Source organism: Calonectris borealis, chromosome 20 (genome assembly GCF_964195595.1).
Source record: "Calonectris borealis chromosome 20, bCalBor7.hap1.2, whole genome shotgun sequence".
Classification (NCBI taxonomy): Eukaryota; Metazoa; Chordata; class Aves; order Procellariiformes; family Procellariidae; genus Calonectris; species Calonectris borealis.
In genome coordinates, this window is record NC_134331.1 from 12,569,246 (window position 1) to 12,594,725 (window position 25,480).

At 44.0% G+C, this 25,480-nt stretch overlaps 1 protein-coding gene across 4 annotated transcripts in view; it reads left to right on the forward strand.

The window, feature by feature from the left end:
- The window catches only part of OGFOD3 (2-oxoglutarate and iron dependent oxygenase domain containing 3), a 47,578-nt gene extending 42,194 nt beyond the window's left edge, over positions 1-5,384 (forward strand). For 3 of the 4 annotated variants that reach the window (XM_075169871.1, XM_075169872.1, XM_075169873.1), the window contains one exon: positions 2,716-5,384. In XM_075169871.1, the coding sequence (XP_075025972.1) occupies positions 2,716-2,852 (137 nt within the window). In that variant the 3' untranslated portion in view covers positions 2,853-5,384. The remainder of the gene's footprint in view (positions 1-2,715) is intronic. The other variant, XR_012676694.1, reaches the window with a different exon arrangement.
- Positions 5,385-25,480: the final 20,096 nt, after the last annotated feature.

Below are 25,480 nucleotides of genomic sequence, written 5' to 3' on the forward strand. Positions count from 1 at the left end.
TATTCTTTAGCATTTGTAGTACAACACTAATGTCTTACGAAGCTCAGCATTCACTCTATCAATATTTCATAGTCTGAAGAGCTTAGTGGAACTGCCCCATGCATGTTTTCTGCACCACTCACAATGAGAGAAATCCTATCACAGCTACATGAGTTGTGGCAGTGTGTAACACTTTTAAAAAAAAAAAAAAAAAAAAAAGGCACTTTAAACATGTTGAATGCATCTCACAGCTAAAAACAGACCCATATTGCGTATGATCCTTGCTAATATGGTTCATAGTTTGGAACTTTAAAATCTTAACTCAAAAGGTTTAAAATCTTAACTCAAAATTAGCCAGGACAAGGACAGGTTATAACCTAGAGTAGGTCCATGCTTTCTTAAGGAACTTGCTTAGTCCTCACCTGCTTGCTTTCTTGTAGTGATTTAATTTTTGAAATGGTTTCCATATACTGTGTATTGAAGCAAGTTTATGAAGGGTCCAGTTTCTGTGTGCTTGAAAGTCCTAGAAGTCATCCTATCCAGTAATGGTACAGCTTTATTTTATCTTGTGTCTTTCCCCAAGAGTCTCTGGATAATGATATTGGCATATATTCCTTGAAGGTTTTGTCATATGGGATGGGAATTAACATTCTTTATGCTCTTTTTGAACATTTATACTATTAAAAATAGTGTACCATGGAGAGAGTGTGCTTTTGCATCAAAATTTTGCAGTGGAAGTTAGTTTAAGAAAATTCTTCCCAGGTGAGGAAAGAGTATCTTTGAAAACTGACTGTAGGCTTGTTCAGTGACTCAGAGACCCCAGTTGACAGGTATGGGACCAGATGCACAAGGAGCTACAAGATACCATATATATGAAGACATATTTTATTAAAGAGAGAAATTAAAAGACATTCTGTATAGCCAAAAAATCCAGTTTAACTGGCTTAAACAATACACTGAAACTTGTCTAACTCTAAATTACTACTACTTCTAATAACAGATCAAACAAAAAAGCTTGAAAATTAGTTTAAGGCAAAGCTTTGGGTGAGTAGGTGAGGGACCGATAATAAAGTACTTGAATGATGTTGAAATAAGATTTAAAAGAAAAAAAAAGTTTCGTGATACAGGGACTTTGTATGAAATCCTTGAGGGTAGCGCTGTTCATTGAACACTCGTAGGATAGGAGTACATTGCCTTCATTTAGTCGTTCATCCAGAAAAGCAGGACACCAAGGTGTAAATGAGCTGTGCATACGAATGAATCTATTTTTTGTAATATATATAGCTTTACCAATTATTGATGTGCAGCCACAGGCAGAGTATGATATGACTTCTGCTTGGCAGTTATGAAAGACTATCTGAACTATGGAAGATTAAATGTGAACTGCAACTGAATGTGCAAGGGACACAGCGGCTACTCAAATAGACTTCAGAGATTAGTGGGTAAGCCGAGCTCCATGAGGCCAGTCTAGTTTTGTTCAAATCTCCCATGCGTGCTGCTTAGGAGTATGCAAGCAAAATAACTTCTGGATCTTTTGGATCACTTTTAGTTAGAAGAGAAAACCAGCTATGTAGTCTGGTGCCCGTTTCTGCAGTGGAGATTGTATAATGGTTGGAATAGTTTATCTTGTTGTGCAAATATTAAGTAGGCATGTAAGTGTTTCATTTTGCCCGATTGTGAATGAGTCCCAGGCAGAGTTCGATTGTCAATATGAGTTTCCTATGATAAGCTTTTTAACAAACTTTAATCTAATTTGAACAGTGGGGGGAAAAAAAGCCTGAGTAGGAAAAACACATGCTATTGGGATAAAGCAGCTGTGTATATGAGTATTACTAGCTTTCTCAGGAGAACTTGAACAGTCCTACAGAGTTGCGTCAGTTCTGAGTTACTTGCTAAACATCAAACTTTTGTGTTCTCAGAGCAGTTTAATAATGTGACAGTGCAGAGGGCTCCATTCTGCTGTTTGATCAAGTGGGATGCTAATGTACCTCTGCTGTCACTATCTAAGTAACTGCATTTCACCTTGATGCCACTTACGGCCTGGAGAACCCCAGGGCAGGGTGGTGGTCAAAGCTTGGGCAGGATGAAGCACGGGAGTAAGCACTTGCATCTATAAAACAATTTCCAAGCCAATGCATTGGTGGAGTGGCTCTTTCTAAGGAAAATTAATTTGTATAAGACTGATACATAACTTTCTAACCTGGCTGAACAGTGAGTGATCAGACTGTGCACAAAAAGCTATAGCAAATACTTGGTACAATGCTGATAAGCTGCCGCAGCTGCTTGTAAACGTGCTGAGCATTTTTTTCGCTGAAGACTTTTTGCCACCTTTGTAGTACTTCCTCCTTCTTTGGTCTAAAATTAGAGCCCAGACTAGAAGGGGAGCAGGGAGGAAACCAATACACTTTGACAGTCACTAGAGTTGCTTGCCTTTTTCTTTCTTTTGAGGCAACTAAGAACTGGCTTCAGATGTTCTTGGCCTCCTCCTGCCTTTTATAAACTAGGAGATATGGTGGAATTACATCTCCAGCTTTGTAGCACAAAGAATTAACGTATGTTTTAAACAGTACATAAAGCTGTCAGAGTGCAGCATAAGCTCGTAACAGTTTGTCTTTGTGATGACCTATGGGCTCTCACATAGCTAGGGAAGTTGGACCGAGACAACAGCAAAACTGTAGAGAGCTGATAGCTGAGTGGCAAACTCCATGTCACTGATTGAATACTTTGTCTTTACAGGCCGGGTTTCCTTTTTCACCTCTGGATCAGAGAACCTTCATCGGGTGGAAAAGGTTCACTGGGGCACTCGGTATGCCATCACCATCTCCTTCACTTGCAACCCAGACCACGGCATTGGGGATCCAGTCTTGATGTAAGTCCTCCGGGGATGGAACATGAGGTCAAATGGAATGAGAGAAGCCCTGCAAGAGGAGAGGAAAGAGGAAGATAACATCTCTTGTAACCTCACATTCAATTAGAATTTCCCAGCTGTATTAATATATTGTAATATATTTTGTTTTCACACGTCCTTTTCCATAAATGTTGCAAACAGTGCCTTAAAGACCATCTTAAAAAAACATTCTGAAAATGGTTTGCTTTCATGTCCTAATGGGATAGGCTACAAAGAAGAGTCCTGGAGTGGGCTCCTTTATTTTTTTTGTTAATTTTTTTTTTTAAATTCTCCAGTTTAAGAGACAGACAGTCTTTTGGACCATGTTTTGAAATGACTCCCCATGCTGCTGTTACCTGTTGTTTAATTATTTAGTCTCTTCTGTTACTAATGGGATGTAGAAAGCTTGACCTAAGTTAATAGAGCGAGATGAGTGTTATTCTTCTGAACATACCTTCTGTTGAGAGGAATGTATTCTCCTTAGCGTGGGCATTAGTGGGCAATACAGCTGTGGTTTGACTACTGGGACTTACTTGAACTTTTTTTAAGTTAATTACTACAGATATTTTCAGCTACAAACTGGGACTAGTTAATGCAAAGTCAGAAATACAATTCTCTGGTTAGCCAGAAGACACATCGCTTTTGGATTACAAATGCTTTGGTGTGTAGGGGATGTCATGGCATTAGATCCCTCTGATCAGAATGCAGCATTCCCAACTCACCTCATTTTCGGAGTCATGACGAAAATGATCAGTCTTCCTGTTGGAAGCCCAGTGTTAAGGTTATTAAGAGCTTTTTATGGAGATGGCTTGACCATGTAACTCTGCACATTAAGTAAAAACTAAAAAGGAAAGCTGGGCAGAAGTAATCAGACAGTCCTCCTGGATTCATCTGAGCATTCATAGATACCTAATTCCCAGGTAGGGCAGTAGGATTTGGGAGGGGAACAGCTGAGAAGAAAGCTAGTTTTGTTGTGGTTTTCTGTATGCCAGTTCTGGCCTCCTCAGACTCAATCCTCTAAACCTTGGCTTGCTGTTGGAAGACTGGCTAACAAAACCACATGGACCAGTGGACTGTGGTATGTGTGGTCTGAGGGAAACTGGTGTCCACCTACATTTTAAATGGATATGGTCTTAAGCTGGAGCTCGATAATAAAACGCTTTTAGGCCTAATAAATACATGTTTTCAATATAATCTTAAGACCAAGTTGAAGGAAGCTTGGTCTTTTTATTGTTGTCGCAACTACAAATCTTGTGTTGTGAAATGACTGTGTTTTATCTTGTCCAAAACAATGTTTTATCTGTTTCAGAAAGTTTCTCAATAGCTCTTTTTGAACTTCTCTTTTTCAGTTTAGTATGAAGACTTTTTCTATTACCTAGGACCATTAGTCTGTGGTGTTCCTTAAATAATAAATTGCAGGGACTTCAGAGAAGAGGGGATGATTGCATTGCAGTACAGATGAAGAAACAAACAAATGCGTAATTTTGCCAACTCCCTTGCTCTCTTATTACAATCAAAGATTTTCGCGGGTCAGCGCATTTATAAGTAAATGGCAGGAAAACCTAATTTTTTTCCTCAATCAAATTCTGAAGCAAACGTTGATTTTGTTTTATTAAATAATTTCTGTGAAACACTTTGAAAATCTGGAAATGTGCTTTGGTGTTTTTTGTATATTTTATTTTATGCATACAATTTTCATTTTTGTTTTAATCTACCCTTTTATGGAAGTAATAAGTATTGGGGGGGATTACACTGAAGATCAATATAAAGAGGAATGATGACAGGACACTTGGACTTGTTCTGTTGTGAGTGTTCTCATTTGGCACACCAGTAAGATTAGTCTTCTATAATTTCATTTCTTTGTTCTCAAACCTGACAAAGGCTTCCTTGTCCATGCTAACAAGGAAGAATTGTTGAAAAGGCTGGATGCTAGGAAATAATAGTGTCAGTTGGGTTCCATATCTAAATACTTGTCTCAAAGCCTGTTAATTCCAAGAAATTTGCATCACACTTAAGTTGTAAGTCTATGTGAAGGCAGCCCAAGATCACCAGGAACTGCTTTACTGGCTTAAAACTTGATTCCTAATGTTACCTTGAGATTTAAATGTAAGGCCTTTTCCTGATAAGAGTGGAATCTAAATACGAATAGACCTGTGTGGATTTGGGTTGGGATTCTCCTGGTTGAGGTCCTATGTTCCAAAATTCTTAACTTGACCGTAAGTCCTATCACCGCTCTGCAACATATAAATTGTTTTGCCACTTTTAAAAGTGTTTGTTAGTTACTTCTGTCTGTCCTGCAGGCTTTGAGTTGCACTAATTGAAAATGGCACTTTCAGAGCTGCCCTCTATAAAATACTGCTCAACGAATCATGTTAGACCATGGGGGAAATCTCTGCTGATCTCCTCTCGGATTTTCATCTTTTGAAGATCCTGTGTATTGTAATAACTCCTGAACATGGTGCATCTCTTATGCTATGAATTGACTGTCATTCAGAAATAAAATGAAATTGGTATTTGTCTTTTGGAGTTTTTAAGCTTCAGTAATGTGCTCAATATGATGACCAAACCTGTCAAATGTTGTGGAAAAACATGTGCGCTGTACCTGGTAAGAGAATTCTTCTTTTGAAAGAAGTATAATTCTTCAATATGCTGTATGTTTCAGTATCAACCAAGACCTTTCTATTTGAAGCTTCAATATCCGGACTACAAAAAGCAATATCTAGATCTATGAAGAAATTAAATAGCAAATGAGGAAGTACAGTGCAATCTAAAAGACTTTGAACATAGCCTCCAGCAGAATTCACTGATCATTAGAAATAAACTTGGCTTAATTTATTTTAGTCCACTTAAATACAATGAATAACTTCTTATTAAGAGTATCTCTTCCCAGTTCTTGACAGATAATTCTGAATTTGAAATACTTCAATTACTGTCTGTCCTCTTTCAGGTTCAGCCTGCCTGTTGCTACTGGGAAATGCAGTGCTCTGTTTCTTAGAACTCCGATTATGCTGAGGACAGGATTTGTTCTGTTAAACTAGGATAAATCTGATGCCAAGCTGCTGCAGACAAATGCTCTTAATTGAACTCACAGTGATGGCAGAATTTGGCTTGATGTTTCCCAGTTGTAATGAGAACCTTTGTAAAGAGCCCTTGTGGTTCAGACAAAGTAAAGAAAGGTCAGTACATGTTCAGTGTGAATTGGGGCTAAGTCCTGACATTAAATTTACAGCCTTGAACCTGAAACCTTATTACAAGTATTTAGGAATGTTGATTTCTATTTTGAAAGAAAAGTATTTGTAAGGAAAGGTAAAGCAAAGCTTGCCTGTGGGAAAAGTCCCAGGGTGAAATAGAAAATATGGCAGGAGAGAAAGCCAGAGTTTAAATCCCTACTAAGAGATTGAGTGAAGCTTCCTGAGGACTTCTGTGAAATTGTACTACTTTTAAAACTATTTTTCCATTCAAAGGTTTTGGGAATATCAGGAACTTTTGTAAAATTAACAGGTATGTGATCAGATTAGGTTTTAAGTGTAAACCTAGCTTTCAATCTGTAGCATGCATTTTATTTTTTATCCCCTATGACATGATTCTAGGAACTCTTGAGTGGATTTCTTGGCATTTCTCATGTATAAAATTTGCATTGTGTAAGCAGTTGTGGAATCATTGTGGCTTTTAATTCCCCATAAATCGACTGAAGGTTTGGAAAGGTACATTTATGTTGAGAATTTCCTGAATATGTATTGTCCACCTGAAATATTCTAAGCTCCATCTTAATGAATTTCAAGTCCAGAAATGTTTACCAGGATATACTCCATTTACAAAAATACTTTAATTTGGATTTATAGCAGAAATTGAGCTTCATGTCTTACTTATTTTTAAGGTCAACATCTCAACAGGGTACTTTCTGAGGCTGTAGCACATAATGATGTGCCCGTAAAAGTATAGCTGAAATGGCATTGATAATGACTATGCTGTCAAGAAAATCTGGTTTTGTTTCTTCTTCAATTGTAATTCTTAGTACATTTGAATTTCTCCTTTATAGCATTCCTTTCCCCAGTAAATAGAGATGGCTTTGATTTTAATATAGAGTTCATTGCATTCCTTCTACTCCAGATATCTTTACACAGTGTTTATGTGTGAATTGGATCTCTCTAACATGCTCATGTGTAGCTTTGTGCAATATTTCTGTCTTGTCTAAATTCTAGGAATAAACGCAGGAAAAGTTGCTGGAGATCAGGGCTCTTTGGGGGCGGAGGGGAGGAATATAACCAACCACCCTCCTCTTCCCCCCCCCCCCCAGCAAAAAAAAATTACTCCCAACTCCTGTCTCTCCTTTTTGAGTCTCTTGTGTGGAAATCCAACCAAACATTCCAAGAACAGCAGAAGAGTTATTTCCTTTCTGAACCACAGATGGCTCTGGCGTGCATCGATCATCTTGGCCTCGTTCAGGAAGGCAGCCTTCTCAGGAAATCCGGCTAAGAGAGCCATCGTAAACTGGTGAGTGTCTATTGCTCCTTGTAAAATACCGGGAAGAACCATAGCATGCTCTGCCTTATCTCTGTTTTTGTAAACCTTCTTAGGAAGCTGAAAGCTAATTTTATGTCATGTTTGCTGAAACCTGCCAGTCAACTCTTGTAATGACAATCCAGTTATCCCTAAAGTATCCGTGTAGGCAGTTTTTATCTTCCATATGAGTGTTGGTGGCTTGTACGAAAGCTTTTCAGGATGGACTGTCAAGGAAAATAACTCTGTCCTGTTTCCAAACTGCACATCGTTCTTTGATTCTGTACATCATCTCCCTTCAAATCACTTCTTTAATCTCTCAGTTCTGCCCCAGCATACTTAAGCTTTTACCTGTAGCAGATATTGAATAGGGTATATAAGCTTAGTCCATTATTTATTCATAGACTGGCTCGCTAGATCTGAAAAGGAACTAGCTTTTTCCCTGTAACCCTTTTAGCCCATGCAGTGTATTAATCTTTAAGAAGAATTTCTAACGGTAGTGGAACTGTCAAGTGTTGCTCAATTTTTGAGATTTTTCATTCTTCAGCATTCATTTTTTCCAAATACTCTTATTTTTCTTCCATTACAGACATTGTCCATACTTGAAACAACACCCTTTATTTCAGGGATATTTATTTCCATCTTGCCCGTTTTCCTATATAGCTGACATAATGACAAGGTGGGGATCAATGTTGCCTGCTGTTGAGCATTCTTGTCTTTCATGATAACTTGTGGACAGCGAGTACTGAATTCTGAAACACATACTAGAGAAACATTTTTCTTTTTTTTTTGCTGTTCTTTGTCAGTGACTGTTTTGCATTAAGGAACTGCTGGTGGAACTGCTCCTTTGTGAACTCTCATTGACTTTAACAGGATGCTGTGAATGCAGATCAGACTGCGGGATCACAAACAAGAAACCCTGTGCTTGGATAGTTCTTATAGTGAAGTCAATAAAGCAGCCTGGAACTACTCTCACCTTTATTTTTGTAACCTTTAGATGCATCCAAACAAAGCAAAACCCTCAAAATATCTAGGTTTACTCCTGAGGCTGTCCAAGGAGTCTAGACTGGTTGAATCCATAAGCTGCCAGATCAGATACATTGTTAGAATCATAGAATCGTTTAGGTTGGAAAAGACCTTTAAGATCATCAAGTCCAACTGTTAATCTAACACTGCCAAGTCCCAAGTAGCACTAAACCAGTCCCTAAGCACCACATCTACACGTCTTTTAAATACCCCCAGGGATGGTGACTCAACCACTTTCCTGGGCAGCCTGTTCCAATGCTTGACAACCCTTTCAGTGAAGAAATTTTCCCCAATATCTCTCTTCCCCAAGCCTGTAGCATTGCATGGGGTGGTTGTGACCCAAGTGCAGGACCTGACACTGAGCCATGTTGAATCTCATACAGTTGGCCTCGGCCCATCGATCCAGCCTGTCCAGATCCCTCTGCAGAGCCTTCCTACCTTCAAGCAGATCAACACTCCACCCAATTTGGTGTCATCTGTAAACTTACTGAGGGTGCACTCGATTCCCTCGTCTAGATCATTGGTGAAGGTATTAAACAGAACTGGCCCCAGTGCTGAGCCCTGGGGAACACCACTTGTGACCGGCCACCAACTGGATTTAACTCCGTTCACCACAACTCTCTGGGCCCAGCCATCCAGCCAGTTTTTTACCCAGCAAAGAGTACGCCTGTCCAAGCCATGAGCCGCCAGTCTCTCCAGGAAGATGCTGTGGGAAACGGTGTCAAAGGCTTTACAAAGCCTAGGTAGACAACAGCCACAGCCTTTCCCTCATCCACTACGCGGGTCACCTTGTCATAGAAGGAGATCAGGTTAGTCAAGCAGGACCTGCCTTTCATAAACCCATGTTGACTGGGCCTGATCCCCTGGTTGTCCTGTACATGCCGCGTGATGGCACTCACGATGATCTGCTCTATAACCTTCCTCGGCACCGAGGTCAGACGGACAGGCCTGTAGTGCCCTGGATCCTCCTAACGGCCCTTCTTGTAGATGGGTGCCACATTTGGTAACCTCCAGTCAACTGGGACCCCACCGGTTAGCCAGGACTGCTGATAAATGATGGAAAGTGGCTTGGTGAGCACTCCCGCCAGCTCCCTCAGTACCCTTGGGTGGATCCCATCCAGTCCCATAGACTTGTGTGTGTCTAAGCGGTGTAGCAGGTCGCTAACCATTTCCCCATGGATTATGGGAGCTTCTTTCTGCTCCCCGTCCCTGTCTTCCAGCTCAGGGGGCTGGGTACCCGGAGAACAGCTGGTCTTTACTATTAAAGAAGGCAAAGAAGGCATTAAGTACCCCAGCCTTTTCCTCATCCTTTGTCACTACATTTCCCCTGCATCCAATAAAGGATGGAGATTCTTCTTAGCCCTCCTTTTGATGCAGTGTATTTATAGAAAGACTTTTTATTGTCTTTTACGGCAGTACCCAGATTAAGTTCTAGTTGGGCTTTGGCCCTTCTAATTTTCTCCCTGCATAACCTCATGACATCCTTGTTGTCCTTGTTGTTGGACTTTTTTTAGGTGATGGTGACCTCCATGTATAGCACCTGTCTTTTGTACCTTTTCTGGCACTAGGCAGAATTTAGACCTGTAAATAAGAAACAATCCAAGAAAAAATTAAGACTGAATTCATAAATATACCGAAGTATACAGAAATTTTCCCCTTGGAAAAAAAAAGAAAAGGTTTGAAAAATTTGGGTTTTTTGGAACCACAAGAAAAGACAAAGTTTTACTCCTTTTGTAATCCTTTAGTTGAGGTGTAGGGAATATGCATCTGCTCCTCAGATTCTGAGGTTCTACTCTGCTTTTTCATGCTTGCACAATCTCCGGAAATCTAGTCCTCTGCCTGCTCACTTTCCCTTTCTAGTTATACACAGGCTTTGTTGGAGATCTTCGTCTGTTCAGACCACACGCAGGCAGGAAGAGTCTCATTTCTCTGCCTCAGCACAGGCACAAAACAATGCACGTGGATTTCTCAGGAAGGCTGTTCTCCTCCCGAAGTCTGCCCGGCTGAAAGCACGCGGCTCGGGAGGCGATGAAGGCACCCACTCATGTCACACTTAGTGCCAAGAGCCTTGCAGTCTTCCATCTTCACAGCTGACTGCCTGCTCCCTTTCAGCCTTGGGATTTTCGTCTCAGCAACTGGAACTTGAGACCTCTCGGCTTTGTTTTCTAAATGCTTTTAGCACCTCCGGATGGCTTGTGAGTTAGTGAATTCCAGCCTGCTGCAAAAATTATCACTTTCAATACAAGTTAAGCACGTTTCGACTCTGTAGCTAAGGCTTTTATCTAGGCTTTGGAGCAGGCCATTAAAACTTTTCCTCTTCCTAATCATTCTCCTTAAATTAAATACTTCAGCCATAAAGCATGCACAGATGGTCAATAATCAAAAGCCTTTCCATAGCTGAGTTATATAGGGAGATACTTTTGGGATGTTCAGGTCTAAATTAATTATTCTCTCCTCCGGTCAGGCCAGCTTTGTGCCTTGCAGGATCCTGAGCAAGGCAGAAGGGAAGGTGTTGGACAGCAGCTGTGCTGCTCCCCGACCCCCCTCCAGTGGGAGGTGTAAAATACTGTAATTGTGTGTACGCTTATAAGGGCTTATATATTAAAGTTACAAACATGGCAAGGGTCATAAGGAACCGTAATACCCTCTTATTAGACCATTTGACAGAATTGGAAAAAAACTAGAAAGCTTTGAGCCTTAAAGCCTTGTTTTTAACGAATGAAATGGAGTGAATGAATAAGTGGATCAATTAACTTAGAAAGTAAATGTCATTGCCTGCCTCTCCCCCGCCCATCAGCTGGCCAGGGTTATTGAACCTTAGTTTTCTTTCCTTCTAGTTGTGGACGGACATGCAGGGATGGACGTGCAGCAGGGGAGAAGACTCAGCTTGGTTATTAACCTGCCTCCTGCGGCTGCGGTCACTACTCGCTCTGGACCTCCATAGCTACTCCCTAAGCGCTGGTGAGGGCTTGCTTGTGGTTCGGAGAAGACAAAGATGGGAATAGGACTAGGATATTGCAAAATCTTTTTAAATGAATAAGATTTTAGTTCTCTAATAGTGATGGCATGCTTGCTGAATGCATTCTGAGTAGTCCAGCTGCACCAGACTCTATCACGTAGGAGACAAGTATTTTCCAGTTGTGTTCAAGGCCCAGAAAGGTGAGGACAGCATGTGTACATCTGAGGCAGCTTTTTTCATGGAGCATGCCAGTGGTTCAGGTTCGCATCAGTGCGACAAGTAAAACCCATCTCTAAATTAGCTGCCTTGAAATTGAGAAATGTTATTTTGTTGGGAAGAACACAGGTGTGGAAAGAATGCTTGACTTAATGAGCTTATCTAATCTCAGTCTCCTTCAAAAGTACTAGCCTGACCATAAATATTAACGTAAGCTCTTTTTAGAGATGATAGCCAAGAATGCTTCCTAACCACATGAGGATTTACCATTCCTAAACAACTAAAAGGCTGAAACTAATCTGAAATCTGAAAACTCCATAAAACCGAGCATTTTGCAACATTAGTGTACTGCAGCTAAAGGCCAACCTCTGTATTTGGGCACAGGCTTAAACCAGCCCTCGGCAGGAATTTTTACAAGTGACTCGGGTGAAGATTGCAAGACCTCTGTATTTCTGCAGAATAAGTTTAAGTTTGTTATTGTGGTACCTGAGTTAACTGCAGATTTTTTCTAGTCTTAATCCTCCTTACGGGCTGCTCCTCTTCATGTCTGATAGCAGGGGAGGTTTCTGCGGGGGTAGTGCCGCCAGCCTGCAGGCACCTCCCGCACCCTACAGCGAGGGTGTCAGTCAGCTCCTTTCAGGAGACGGTTGCTCTAAACAGTGGAGGTGGTGTTTATCCTCGGGGCCAGGACTCCATCAATTTATCCAGTTTATGTTGGGAAGAGGCAGTAAAACTGATGCTTACAAGAATTCTGCCTGCACACGCTCCCGCGCAGGAAGCCAAGAAAACCCTTGTGTCCCTCGGCCCCTCGCAAGGTGGGCGGTGGAGACCACCCCGGGAGGAGGTTCAGGGTACGGCGGGGGCTGGACGGCGTGCTCTGGCTGTCACGTCCAAAATGCAGTCAGCAGCTGGGATGGGGAGGACACATCCGCCAGATCTGGAGACTCTAAGGAGGTGGTGGCAGCAGACAAGACTCTACGGGGGAATGGGAGATAATATTTGGGGGTTTTTGTGGGACTCAGCAAGACATTGCGGGTGATGGGAAGGGTGAGACCTCCTGCTGCTGAAGAGGTGCTGAGAAGGAGCAAATGCTAAATCCAGGTAACGGTGAGTGCTGAACGGCAAGGTCTAACGTCCCAAATGACACTTGATGGGGATTGATATCGCGTGGGTACACGTGATGGGGAAAGGTAAAACTAACTGACGGCCCACGGACTTCAGCAAAGTGTGGGATCCCTTCACAAGAAGAGACTGAAATAGGTTTTTAGAGACATTTCACTTAGTATGGAGAGTTGAGATCAGTTTGCAGCACTTCTCTGGCCATCCTTTGCTGATAGGACTCTGTAGTTGTTGACTTTTTGAAGCTTCTTGGGTACCAGTCGGGAAAGGAGGCTGAGAGGAGATGCAGAGAATTCATGCCCTGGTGTGCTACATAAAGCCGCTTTGACAGGGACACTTAGCAGGAAGAAAAGATCCTGACAGCATTGCTGTCGTCCTCCTCCCAGCACAGTACTCCAAAATCCAGCAGAAAACTTAGGGGCACGGAATCAGCGTGTGGCTGCCCCAGTGGCACACATCCACAGAAACCTGAACGATGCCCAGCAGGAGGGGCCAGAAAGCGCAAAGACAAGACTGAATGATTAAACCAGATTTTAATTTTTTTTAAATTTAAAGCTCCTCTGGAACTTGATAAGCTAATTTGCAGAGATGTTTTGCATAAAGCCTTACTTTAAAGCATGACATTTCAGGAAGAAGAGTTAGAAAAACTTTAGTTAGGGAACCACTTTGATTAAATACCATTTCCTCGGCAAGACACGTAAGAGGACCGGATCGGTGACACTGGCAGTGTGACTGAAGCCAGGCGATGTCCCCGGGCTGAGCGCCCTGCTGCCGGCAGGACACCTGCCCAGCCGGCCCGGAGCTCAGCCGCGGTCCTCCTAAAAATCACTGCCCTGGGAGTGGAAGTGGCCCCAAATACACAAACGTTAACCCTCCAGGGCACTACATATGTAGTGCTGATGAAACTAAGGGGGGGAATGAAGCAAAGTCACTCGCCTGATTTAAGGCAGCTACTTTATTGATGTACTACTTAATTGTTTTGCTAAAGTAGATGTCTCAGCCTTATTAATTTAAAATAAATTACTAATTGAAGAGAAAACACTAATTCTAGCCCATATGTCAACTTGCTTCTTCTTCCTTGGGGGCGGGGAAAGAATATCCCATAACACTTCTCTACCTGAAATCACAGCATCTCTTGAAAAACTGCCTTATGCCTTGCCCTCTCGTAAAAAAAAAAAAAAAAAAAAAAAAAAAAAGGCATGTTTAAAATCAGCTAGATCCCACCAGGAGCTTCCCCATGTCCTCAGCAGCCCAGACTCAGAATGGACGAGCTCCATTAATTTGGAGCAGTTTGGCAAAATATTCAATTAAGGACCCAGTGGCGTACTCGACTAGTTATCATTCCAGATAATTTGTTCTGTCTGTTTGAGAGTTACAACCCTCGACGGGTTTGGATTCCATTTCATTCAACAATTTTGTAACCATGGGTAACTGCAGAAATGACGTGGCTTCATGCTGCTGCAAGGAGGCTGTCAAGGTTTTCAAGTTTTAAAATCAACCTGCTTTGACGGCTCTTCTGTTTTGCAGAATATATGTTGCAGAGTTTGCTCTAGAAAACCTGTTTAAAAATTATTTCCCTTTTTTGCAGCATTTAAACTAAAAGCAAAATACAAGAAGTTCACGGATGCCTTTGTAAAAGACTGGTATGGCTCCAGACATACAAGATCTGGCTTATTCTCCCTAACAGAAGAAATAAGTTTACTTTGTTCTGAAGCGTATTGTGAAGGATGAGGTTCGGTACAGGCTCTGCCTCCTCTTTATTTTGTGCCTACTACAGCCAGGATCGGAGGAGCCGCTAGCTCTTGGAGGCTCTAAACATTTTTCACTTTGGAAATGCAACGGGGATAAATCTGCCTGCGGTCAGTAAGGGATTCAGGGCTTTGCTTTTTCTTTTTTCTCCTTCCTGAATATCTGCGGTTGACTTCCATGCTGGGAGGAGGGTACCCTTCTCACTAGCATGTGCCAGCCCAAATCCCATGGGCAATCTGCGGTGGTAGTTACACCTGACTGACACTGTGCATGAAGAATATCATGTGTTAAATTAATCTAGGACAAAGGATAAAAGCCCAAAGCAAAATAATTATTTAAAATCTGTTCACTGATTGTTTAAAATCAAGTTGTACTCATCTTGAGTCAAATGCTACTTCCCATTTAAGTCCTTCCCTCAAAATTCTCCCAAAAAGTCCTCAAATAAAACCCTTTCAGTTACAAGCCTGCCTGAATTCTCATACAGATACTTGACGTTCTTGGTGCCACAGTAAAGACGTGACAATAAGCTGTAAATGCTCTTTAGTCTTGAGCACTGCCTTGCAGACTTCCCAGAGCCCCTGGAAGTCAGTCCAGGCTCCAGAAAGCATCCTCTGGGTGATAAACTTGCTTCCTAAGCCTTAAATTATCAAAAACCTCAAACAGAAGAAACACGTGCCCAGCAACCATGTTAGATCAGCAGCAACAGAAAAATGACGAGGGCTCGAAAGCTCTTCTCCTGCTCGGACTTACTGGGCTCTATTAAATGCTCATACTTTGCTATTCTGTCTGTAATGTCATTTTTTTAATTGAATGAGAATTTGGTCCCAAAAGTGCCTGAGTGCTTACAGGTGAGTTGTTTCTAATTAAACATCTCATTGGAGACTGATGGCAGCTTCAGAGAGACCTTAATGCCCATGAAGCCAAACGTGGGAGGGTCGGAGCTAGTAGGAATAAGGACGGAACCCATGGCACCACAGGGCGAAGAGCAAGGGCTGTCCTGATGACCGCGGCCGAAGACCAGAGAGAAAGCGCTCCTGCTTCGCCCGGCAGTGTGGGTAAGCAAAGGTTTTCAAATCCGGGTAAGGTGAGCACTGTTTTGGAAGGCTAAATTTAGCAGTGATTAAATGAGCTCTTAATTAACCCAATATTCCCCCTGCTTGCCTTTCCAAATTATTCAATAACTGAACAATTATAATGAGCTCAGCAAGTAATTACTATCCATTCCAGACACTGCCCTCGCCAACTGCAGCCTTCGAAACCACCAGCTGTTAATGCGCCGGGAAACGAAGTCCATGAAGTGTGAGTCAAATAATTGAAAATTGAACAGGAAAAAAAACCCCACAGGTTCAGAGGCAGCGTAAGGAAAACTGCTCCCCCAGGCCGAGTCCTTAAGTGTGTAGTCCCTTCCAGACTGAAGATCCATCATAAAAATTATTAGTGTGGGTTGAAGCTGCAGTACTACGTTTTCATGAGTGCTCTGGCAAAGATACAAAGGTTCCTGATGGTTGTTCTGCCTCACAAGGCTTTACAAAGCCTCCCTGGGGGCTCACGTGCATCTCTAGAGAGGGAAGCCACTGCCTTACTCACCGACCAGAAAGGAGAAAACAGAAGGTAAAGCCCAAATCCTCTGAGAACACAAGTCCTAAAAGATATTTCTAGTTGCAGCGGGATAAAAGTTGTAGGATTGTGAATTCAGCCATTTACTGGTCTGAGCGATATTTTAAACGAGAAGAAGCTCAAGTGCATTGAAGCTTTTCACCCAGGATTTTTAAAACAGATTTGAAGATGTCATCTCACAAGCACTTCTTTTCACGGCCCATCAGCTGTATTGGTTTAGCTGCCTGGGGGTGGACAGCGAATCTGATCGGGACAAGAAATAATTATTTTTGGCTCGATTGGAAAAAAAGACCCCCAACTCTATAAAGTAAAACGGCTTAATCCTTTAAAACCACACGGCTGCAAAAACAGATGTACCAGCCTCAATGAGGGGACAGAGGAGGTTGAAGCTGGAGCAACGGTAAAGGAAAAGCTTGTCACATTATACTCCTAGCTACGCAGACGTAATTCTCTAATGTAGCTGAAGGATTTGCTTACGGCAATCACACCGGCAGAAACATGCCTGCTTTCTGATTAGGTTGGGGAAATCAATGGAGACTTCTGCCTTCTCTGCGGGCAAACTGAAGCAACAGATTTGAAATTCAAGAGGTATGAAATTTCCCCAAACCTTGAAACTCTCACTGGGGTATGACAGAGGCTGACGGGTGGTGTTTTTAGCTATGGAGCAGTGAGGGTGGAAGCAGAGTCCCTGGGAGAGGCTGCAACTTGTTGCTGAGAAGGAAACGTAACACAAAGAAAGGACAAAACGTGAAGACAGAAAGGAAAACCCTAAGATTAAAATAAGAATGCCGAAGACAGCAACATGCTGAAAACAAGCACATATTTCTACTGCACAAATAAGCTAAACAGTCATGTTTGATCCATGGTCTTTCCGTAAAAGCTCTCTTCAACGTGGGCAGGAGATTCTGTCTATGGAGAGCGATGGGAATGCACATCGTTAAGGCAGGTCCTGGGATGAAGTCTAATTATTCACAGACCCTCCGCAGGCTGAGTCTGAAACACAGGCCTCGGAGCTCCGCAAGATAAACATTTACTGAAGAATGTGACGGAAGACAAAAACGACTGTTAAGATGCTGCTTTGATGCTTTTTTTTTGAGATCTAAGCTAACGTGCTCGTGCCAGCAAGCTTCTCTATTCCTTTCTGTGCCTTGACACTATCAGAGCGGCAGAGACGTCCCGCTCCTGTTGCCCCACGCTGCCTCTGTCCCTCCTAACCCTGCGCTGCCCGGGCTTGGCGCCTGCAGCAGCGTGGAGAGGCTCCGTACCGGGTTTCCTCGCGTGCGCCGTAAATAGGGCGAGAAGAGAGGAGGACGTGCAAGGAAGTCAAGCTGGGACCTGGCTGCGTCTCAAACGGGGCGTGCGGCTGTTGGATCAAGTGCTGGTTCTGCACCGAGATCCTGACAGGAGGTGAGATTTCAAGAAACCGTAAGTCGTGGCAGCTGCCAGTGCCCGGGCACGTGCTCTCCTCCGCAGCCCCCTCGGGGTGCCCGTCTCTCCCCGTCCTATTTCAATGCAGGTGTAAAGGCTTATTGCTGGAGGCAGCACGAAGCTGAGGCAGTGTTGCCTTCCTAAGCCTCCTCTCAGCCTGAAGCAATTTCTCTGCGCCCTCATTAAGATTAACGAGTAATTCAGTGTGATGCAGTAACTATTTCACTTTTGCGTTTCGCAGGTAGCGTAGTTCTCGCAGCCCCTCTCCCCACGCCCGAGGCCCCTCTTGTCTCCGCTTCCACGGGGCCCCTCTGGGGCTGTGAACACGGGGACTCGAGGTGGGGGGACACACAAACAGTTCCCCAAGGCCGTGAAGTTACAGGCTTAAAGCTTTTTTTTTCTTGTCTTTTATTGGACTAAGACCAAGGGTTTTTTTCTGAATAACAGAGATAGATACTGAATACCCAGGGCACACAATGCCTGGTAGAGGAAATATTCACTTATACAGATGGAGGTAAAGGACCAAGTGTTGCTCCAGCTCTGTCCCCATCCCTCCACCGTGGTCCCCCCATTTAAGCCAGATCTGCAAGGAGCTTTTCCCCCAACACTGGGCACTGTGGGCTGCGGAGCTGCACTTTCTCATCCTGCCTAAGAGAAGCTCCTGCAAAGATAGAGGCGGTGCTTTGAAATTTGAGAGATGTTTGCCATAATAAATTCGCCTTTGTATTAAAACAAACAAATGGAAACAGCCAAGCAAAGTTACTTGGTTGCTCTTTCCTCTGCTTCTGTTGTTGGGAATCACTCGTGCTGTGCCTCAGGCAGGTGGAGGTTCCTCGACAGATTTAATCATTCTAAAAAGATGCCAACAACAAAATGACAGGGAAGCTCTGCTCTGTTTAGCAATCGGTGATGAGTGTTGGGATAATCCTTTCCATTGAGCCTGCTCTGCACCAAGATCCTGCCGTTAGAGCAGGCTGCGGCACGGGCTCTGCCTGGGAGCGATGCCCTGCCCTTGCCCCCACTGACCCCAGAGCTCCCGACCCATAACGTGGGGAAGCAGAGGCTCCCAGGAGGGAAAGAATAAAGATTTTGCTTCCCTACCATATCTCCTGCTATTGTTTCTCACCCAAGGAGGGTCTTTAGAGAGGTTATTGATGCATTGAAATGATGATGCTTTTATCAGGAGACTCATTTCAGCTGTGTTCCCAGCAGAGCCAGCCGAGCAAGCTGCCATTGCTGTGGGCTACAGGATCATCTTCACTGACCGGCTGCCGTTAATTAAGAACGGAGGAGTTCTGGTAAGCAAATGTTTCCTCCGTTCGACCATTAATAGCTAACCCGAACCCTGCGTTATCCCTCCAAGGAGTGCTTTTCCCTTCTGTAGGTTGCACCTCTCATCCGAGGACCTCAAAACACGTCATGCACATCAGTGATGCCTTAAACACTTGTGCGGACGATGGAAATACTGTCGCTGTTTGAGGTAGTTAATGACCAGCGGCACAGAATGAGCGACTTCCCCGAGGTCACAGTGCAAGTCAGTGGTGATTTTGGACGAGAAGCCGGGACTTCTGACCTCCCCCCGTTTCAGATAATCTCTCTCTTCGGCTCCGATGGCGAGTGCTGCCTCGAAGGGCGTCTCCAACACCAAAACCCTTGTAAAGCTCTTCTGGATTTTATCAGCTATCTTGCGCTAAGCCTGCTGGGTTTCTAATCAACAGCACTAGTGCTTTCGGGATGATCGGCCTGCGAGACCCCGCCGGCAGGTGATGTGAAGGGAGAGAAACACATCCCCTTGAGCGGGCTCAGAGAAGCACTGCTACCCCGAGCCCGAGGCAGGCGGGTGCTGCGGACTCCCCGGGTAGTCCTGCTACCGGCCCTTAACCTGAACGCTGCCCAGGGGCAGAAAGCGGCTTTCAAAATGTGGTGGCTAGAGGTAACTAGGGCTCCAGCTGGTTTCATAATAATGCCATTCCTATAAGGTGTTCGCTTCTCCAGTGTTAAATGAAAGAAAAAAAAAATGTTACAAATAAAAAAGCAGAAACTCAATTTAAATCAGTGGGGTTACCGGGATTTTGAGTAGCGCGGTGCTGGGCGCTGGCCGTCAGCCCTGCTCCCCCAGGGGAGGATGCTGCAGGCGCTCGGCACAGGAGCTGGTACTGCCTACAGCTTGTCTGGGGGGACCGGCGCGTCCCTGGAGGTTTAGGTGTCCTCTCTCTACGTGTGTCTTCAAGAGTGCCGCTCTCTCCCCTTTCAGCATTGCTACATTACAGTTCATTTACCTTCTCCATCCTTCCACATTTTTGAAAGGTAAGTTCAACGCAGCCTGAGAAGTAATTGCTATCCCTTTCCTGGGAGGCTTCTTGCGAGAGCCAGCCTTGTGGTTCTCAAATGTCGAGCTGATATTTAAAAAACCTGAAAGGCGTAGAAGTGTCGTGAATCTGATGGACGTCCCTGATGAGGTTTGCAGGAGCGCGTATATGAAGCAGTAACTTGTCTCCAAAACGCCGTGTTTGTGGACACACCACATTTCATTTCAGGAATCTCCCTTGCTTTGTTTGGATGAAATCATGTTTGGTTTTAGTGAAGAATTCAGGAGCTGAATTCAAGATCCTAACGGGAACGCACAAGGAAAGGCTAACGACATCTCGGAGAGACACTGGCCTAAACAAGCTGAAACAACCTTAGCAGATTTTACTTCTCCAGCATTAGCACCGCTTTGGTTTTAGAATTGTATCCTCTGCCAAGCATGGCTAATATTGCTGGATGGTCTGATTTTGCACAAACTTATTTACTGCTTTCCCTCCAGATATCTTGATGGAGGCGTTTGGGTGGGATCTTCTGCAATACTGAAGTTCAGCCTCCTCTAATAAATTCAGCGAATGCTTGTTAACTCTCCACCTTGTTTCTCACTGTAGAAGCATTCCTAGTGTTTACAAAAATGTTTCATTTAAATTATAAATGGAGAGCCAGAAAAGTAGAGCCCAAATGCCAGAAGAATTCTTCAGGATTCATTTCTCCCTTTCCTCTTTTAATCGTCCCTTTCTTGGGTGGGGAAAAAAAAGCAAACCGTTGCAGCAATTTTGCTTTGGTATATCCCATTGGGAACCTTTTCTTTGGGGACGGGAGGGCTCTAGTTGGGACCGCAGATCACAAAGCTCAGTTGTGATTGAGCTAGGATGAAGTTAGTCTCCCCCAAAGGTGATACACAGCACACCAGAAACCTCGTGCGGGCAGAAAGCTGGATTCCTGAGCAGAAATATTAATAATTTTTAATAACTTTTAATGTATGTCTATTTAGGGTTTTAATATACCTCGATAACTTCTTTCAATGTTGGGTGCGGGCAGTAGCTCCTTGCATCCGAGAGATTTGGCCGAGCAAGCCAGCAGCGAGCCTCTGCTCTCCCCAAACTCAACCCGGGCCATCCAAACCCTCGGATACTTTGCTACCAACTGACGCATCCTTTCTCTCTGCTGTGTTTTAGATACATTCCCAAACAAGGGCAAAAAAACCTTGTATAATGATAATAACAATAACTTTAAAGGGTACTTATATCCTGTGACGCTGCTGCTACAATTTTGAAGACAAAGCAATATATTTCTTATAAGCCACAGCAATTAACTCCACATGTCTCCAATTCCCCAGAAAAACTTGCAACTAACAGTAACAACCAATGTTACAAGCAAAAAACTCCCCAGCTGGGCTAAACTGTAGTTAGTCCCCGGCTCTGGGTGTTTCCGTGGGTGCTGGCAGTGAGGATGCTGTGCAAAATGACAGGAATAAAGTTACTCTGGGTTCGGCGTAGAAAGAAATGGGGAAGTGGGAGAGGAAAGTTAGCACTTGGAAGTAGGATTTCTCTTCATAACAGACTTTTTCCCCTTCAGATGTTGCAGTAACATTATACTTTAAAGATACTAAATGCTATTATATAGTTAGCTTGTGCCCTGATTGTGTGCAACCACTATGTTTTAAAGCCTAAAATAAAAAGCAAATTTTCTTCCTGCGACCTGAGGATGGAAGATTGCTGCTGCCACCAGAGGGACTCCGAAATACGACGGCAGGAGCCGAGCATCCCTGAACCGGCCAAACTTCCCAGCGAAGGCGTCCGACTTCCAGGGGCTGCCTTCAGGATTTCTCAGGTGCTGCATTATCCGCTCCCGTGGCTTGAGGGCTGGGCTCGGGTATGAGGTTTATGCGCTTTCTCCTCTCATCATGCTGGTGATGAACTTGGTCATCCTGCCTGTTCTGCTCGGTTAATGCAACTGGGCAGCAAGCCGTGAGTTTTGCACCGCGCAAGGTACAAAATGCTCATAAAATCACCTCTATTTCACTGCTTTCCTGGTATTCGATCACACAATAAGCACTGAAAACAACTGCTAAAATAGGAATTAAAATGTTAATGATTTGCTCACATCCATGATTAAATTGTAATGTGGGGCTTTTGAGCATTTATTGCAAATTTGGTTTTAAAAAGTGGGGAGAAAGATGATAAACAAATGTGATTGAAAGTAGTCTGCAAAAATTCAGTAAGGTTCAAATGGATTCTCTTGTGTCTGGGGAAAACCGCCATTCTCACTTGTCCCACAAAGAACCAGTGTTTTCTCTTTTCAAGTGAAAGCAGAAAAATTGTCGTTGCTGCAGTAGATAGTACCTTAGATTAAAGAAAGGAAAGAGCTCTCAGGATGAAGCTGCATTTCTTTCACAGTCTGGTTTTTTTTTTTCCTGTGTGTCATAAAAACCTAAACCCTAAGGGGTGTTGGAAAAGATTTTCTACTAATTAAACTATTGTCTTTCTTGTAAAGCATGCATGGGGTTTTGCAGTAACAACCTCTGGCCCAACAACAAAAATGCTGTTGCCTTTCCTAAAATTCCCATTTCCCGTTTTGCTGAAGAACTAGTTGTGTCACTAAACCTGCAGCAAAATTTCATTTATAATAAAAAACCCCACATTAAAACCCACAGGATTACAATGATTTGGGTATGACAAATGATCCCAGGGCACACATAGCTTGCCTTCTTGGAATGTAGGAGAATAGCCAAAGTAAAATTGTTTTCAAGGAAATCACCACATTTTGCTTAGTTACAGCCCGACTGACTGCCCTGTTGTTACTTCAGCCCTGGCCTGAGATGCTTCAGATTCACCGCAAGCGACAAGATACGCAGAGTTTGCAAAGTCCCATCACCTGGATTCTGGTTATGTGTCTATCTCAATTTTGATGCTCTCTTGTAGCCGCTGTGCTTGTGGAGACAAGAAGTGGTTTTAATCTCATGGTTTTGGGAGTCCCGACTCATCCTTTTTCGTGCTGAGGACAGGTCATACCTCTCCCTCACGCAGAAAAGAGCCCGCGCTGCTTTACAGCAGATTTGTGTGGCCTGCACCGACTCCAGGGAGATGTGCTTCTGAATACTGAGGTCCTACCAAACCCAAACCAACACCCTCCCCAAAACACCCTGGGTGAGCTGCAGGCAAAGCTACCCCCTACGGGTAACTTCAAGGTTGTGTCAGCCCCGGACAGGGCTCTGTGCGATAGGCAGGCAGCAGCAATCCCCTTCCAAGGGGGATTAGTTTGTTTTCGTTGTTAAAGAAGGATGCACGAAGACTGTCTCCTCATTTCCAAAACATGAGCGCGCCCAGAAGAGTCAAGGCTTGCCCAGTTACAGTCAAGAGGAACTCAGTTAAAACATCTGCTCTTGCGGGATATTTATGAAGTGGGTCAAACCTACTGACTTTTGGCAGTTTAACCGGTCCGATGGGACAATAAGAGGGATGTTGTTTATGTAATTCATCTTTTAAATTGAGCTCTGATCCCCGGGAGCACGAGAGGCTCCCGAGGAGTCGTGTTTGCAAAGGTCTGCACCGTGTCGGGCTGCCTGCGCTGCTGCAGAGCCGGCGCTCATCACGCACAGCAGCATCTTCTGATTGCTGCCAGTTAAACAGGCTCTCCTCTGCCCCAGTGACAGGCTTTGTGGGTGTCATCAAATTTACTGGTTCTCTCGTTAGAGTAACCCCGTATGGGTTTATCAGAGCCTGATGGGAGAGAGGAGCAGCGCTGGGATGGGACCGGGCTGAAGCACATACTGGTTGAAAAACCCGATGAGTGACAAATACCCAGTATTTCGCAGTTCATGTGGATGCTCCTCCATCAGCCCTTTGATGTTTAATGCTCTGACGACGTGGGACAGAAAGCACCTCCCCTACGCACCCTTCGTGACGCTGAGCAGAGCAGCAGAATCCCTTCTGGGGACTGATGGGACGTCTTGGGAAGCGTACCCCAAATCAAACCCTTCTGTTTGCTTATCCCCACACTAGGTTACGAGTGTAGATCTCATCTGCTCTGCATTTTCATCCCTTTTTTTCTAGGCATGACTCCTGTGCAGCTTCCCCTTCTCATTTATAATTATGTTTTTAGACTGTTTGGCTTTAGATGTTTTAACGTGTTTTTTTTTTAAAGCAGAAAGTGTATTCCCTAATACTCTTTTTGATACCTATACAGCTCTTCCATCATCTGCTTCCCCTTACGTACCTTTTAATAAATACACACTGTGCCTTGCAACTATTTCATACGTGGTACTCATCCATCCTATAGCGGCCTTGTAACGCTGTGGTGGGTAAGTGGCCTTCCAAGGACCTTCTCCTCAGGCCAAGCAATGGAAATCAAGACACATCAGCACTCTGTCAGGTCAGGACCCAAATCAGGTGGGTTTTTCTTTCTGTAGCCATAAGGAAATATTTTTTTTTTCTCGGAGGTGGGCAAATGCCATGTGCAACACCTGGGAGGGAAGCAGCCATGCTTGGCTCTGCCTGGATGTCTGTCCGGCCGCACCGTCACGCTCCCGGAGCGCAGGACGGCACAGCACACCTCGCAGATGACGCACGTACTCCAGCCTTCCCGCACCGCCTTTTGAGTTAAGTCTTATCTTTGTTATTCTTATATGGGAGTGACTTCCAGCCTCGGAAACGGGAAGCAAAGGAAAAGTAACAATGACTTCAGAATGAATAATTCAAAAAATGAATTAGTTCCTGAAAAGTTGTTCCTAAAAACTGTCGAAGCCCGCTCTCCCTGCCCATTCCCAACGTGAACTGTGTTAGTCCCCCCATTTCATAAGGAAGTGGGCACCTTTACGTCTATTTATGCTGCCCAGCTTGGTACTCTACACAACACGGGAGCATGACAAAGTGGTCACCAGTGTTTCGAAGACAGTCCTGTGGTTAAAAGCAATACAAGCAATTCCAAGGTGAGTTACTTATTTCCCCCTCCCTGAAAAGCACCCCAACAACTGCATCGGTGAGAAGAATGCCTGACTCCCGGCACAGGAACGTGCTTCCCTGCTCTTCATCCAACATGTGCCCTGGAGGGTTTATTTTTCTGCTCTTAGTTGAGTGCATAAAATCCAGCGTGTTGCTGTGCTGTGTTCTCTGCTCCCAACCCTTGGCTGCGGTGTCGGCACTTCGTGTCTCTGCTTTAGCACAAAGGTACCCTAAAGTTTGGCGTGTGACACAAGAGGATCACCCAAGGACACAGGAACCCAGTGACACCACAGGGACTCCTCTCGAGCGGACGGGGGTCGGAGTATGCCATAAGAAAGTGGAAATGACTGTTCTTTAAGCAACTGCCTCTGTTTCAAATTCCCTGGGCATCACTAGCTGCTGACAATAGTTTATGCAACTCGTATCGTGCTTTACTTATCCCCAGAGTCTGTCCCAGAACCGGAAAGAGGAATATTGAACCCGACTTCATCCCCACGTACATGAGCTCTTCAGAGGACAGCTGGGTTTTACCCCCCGGTAAAAACACCCCCCCGAGCTGGGTGAAGAGACCATGCGAGGGGAAACCTGATGATGGCCCACTTTTTAATCAGCATTTATTTTATAAACTGAGTTTTTACAATTGTTTAGATGCTTACAGGCATCTCTGGTATCTGTGGTGAAGGTTTACTATGAGACGCTAAGCAGGGAGAAAATGAGCAGAATACATTGAGGCAAAATGCTTTTGATGAAATG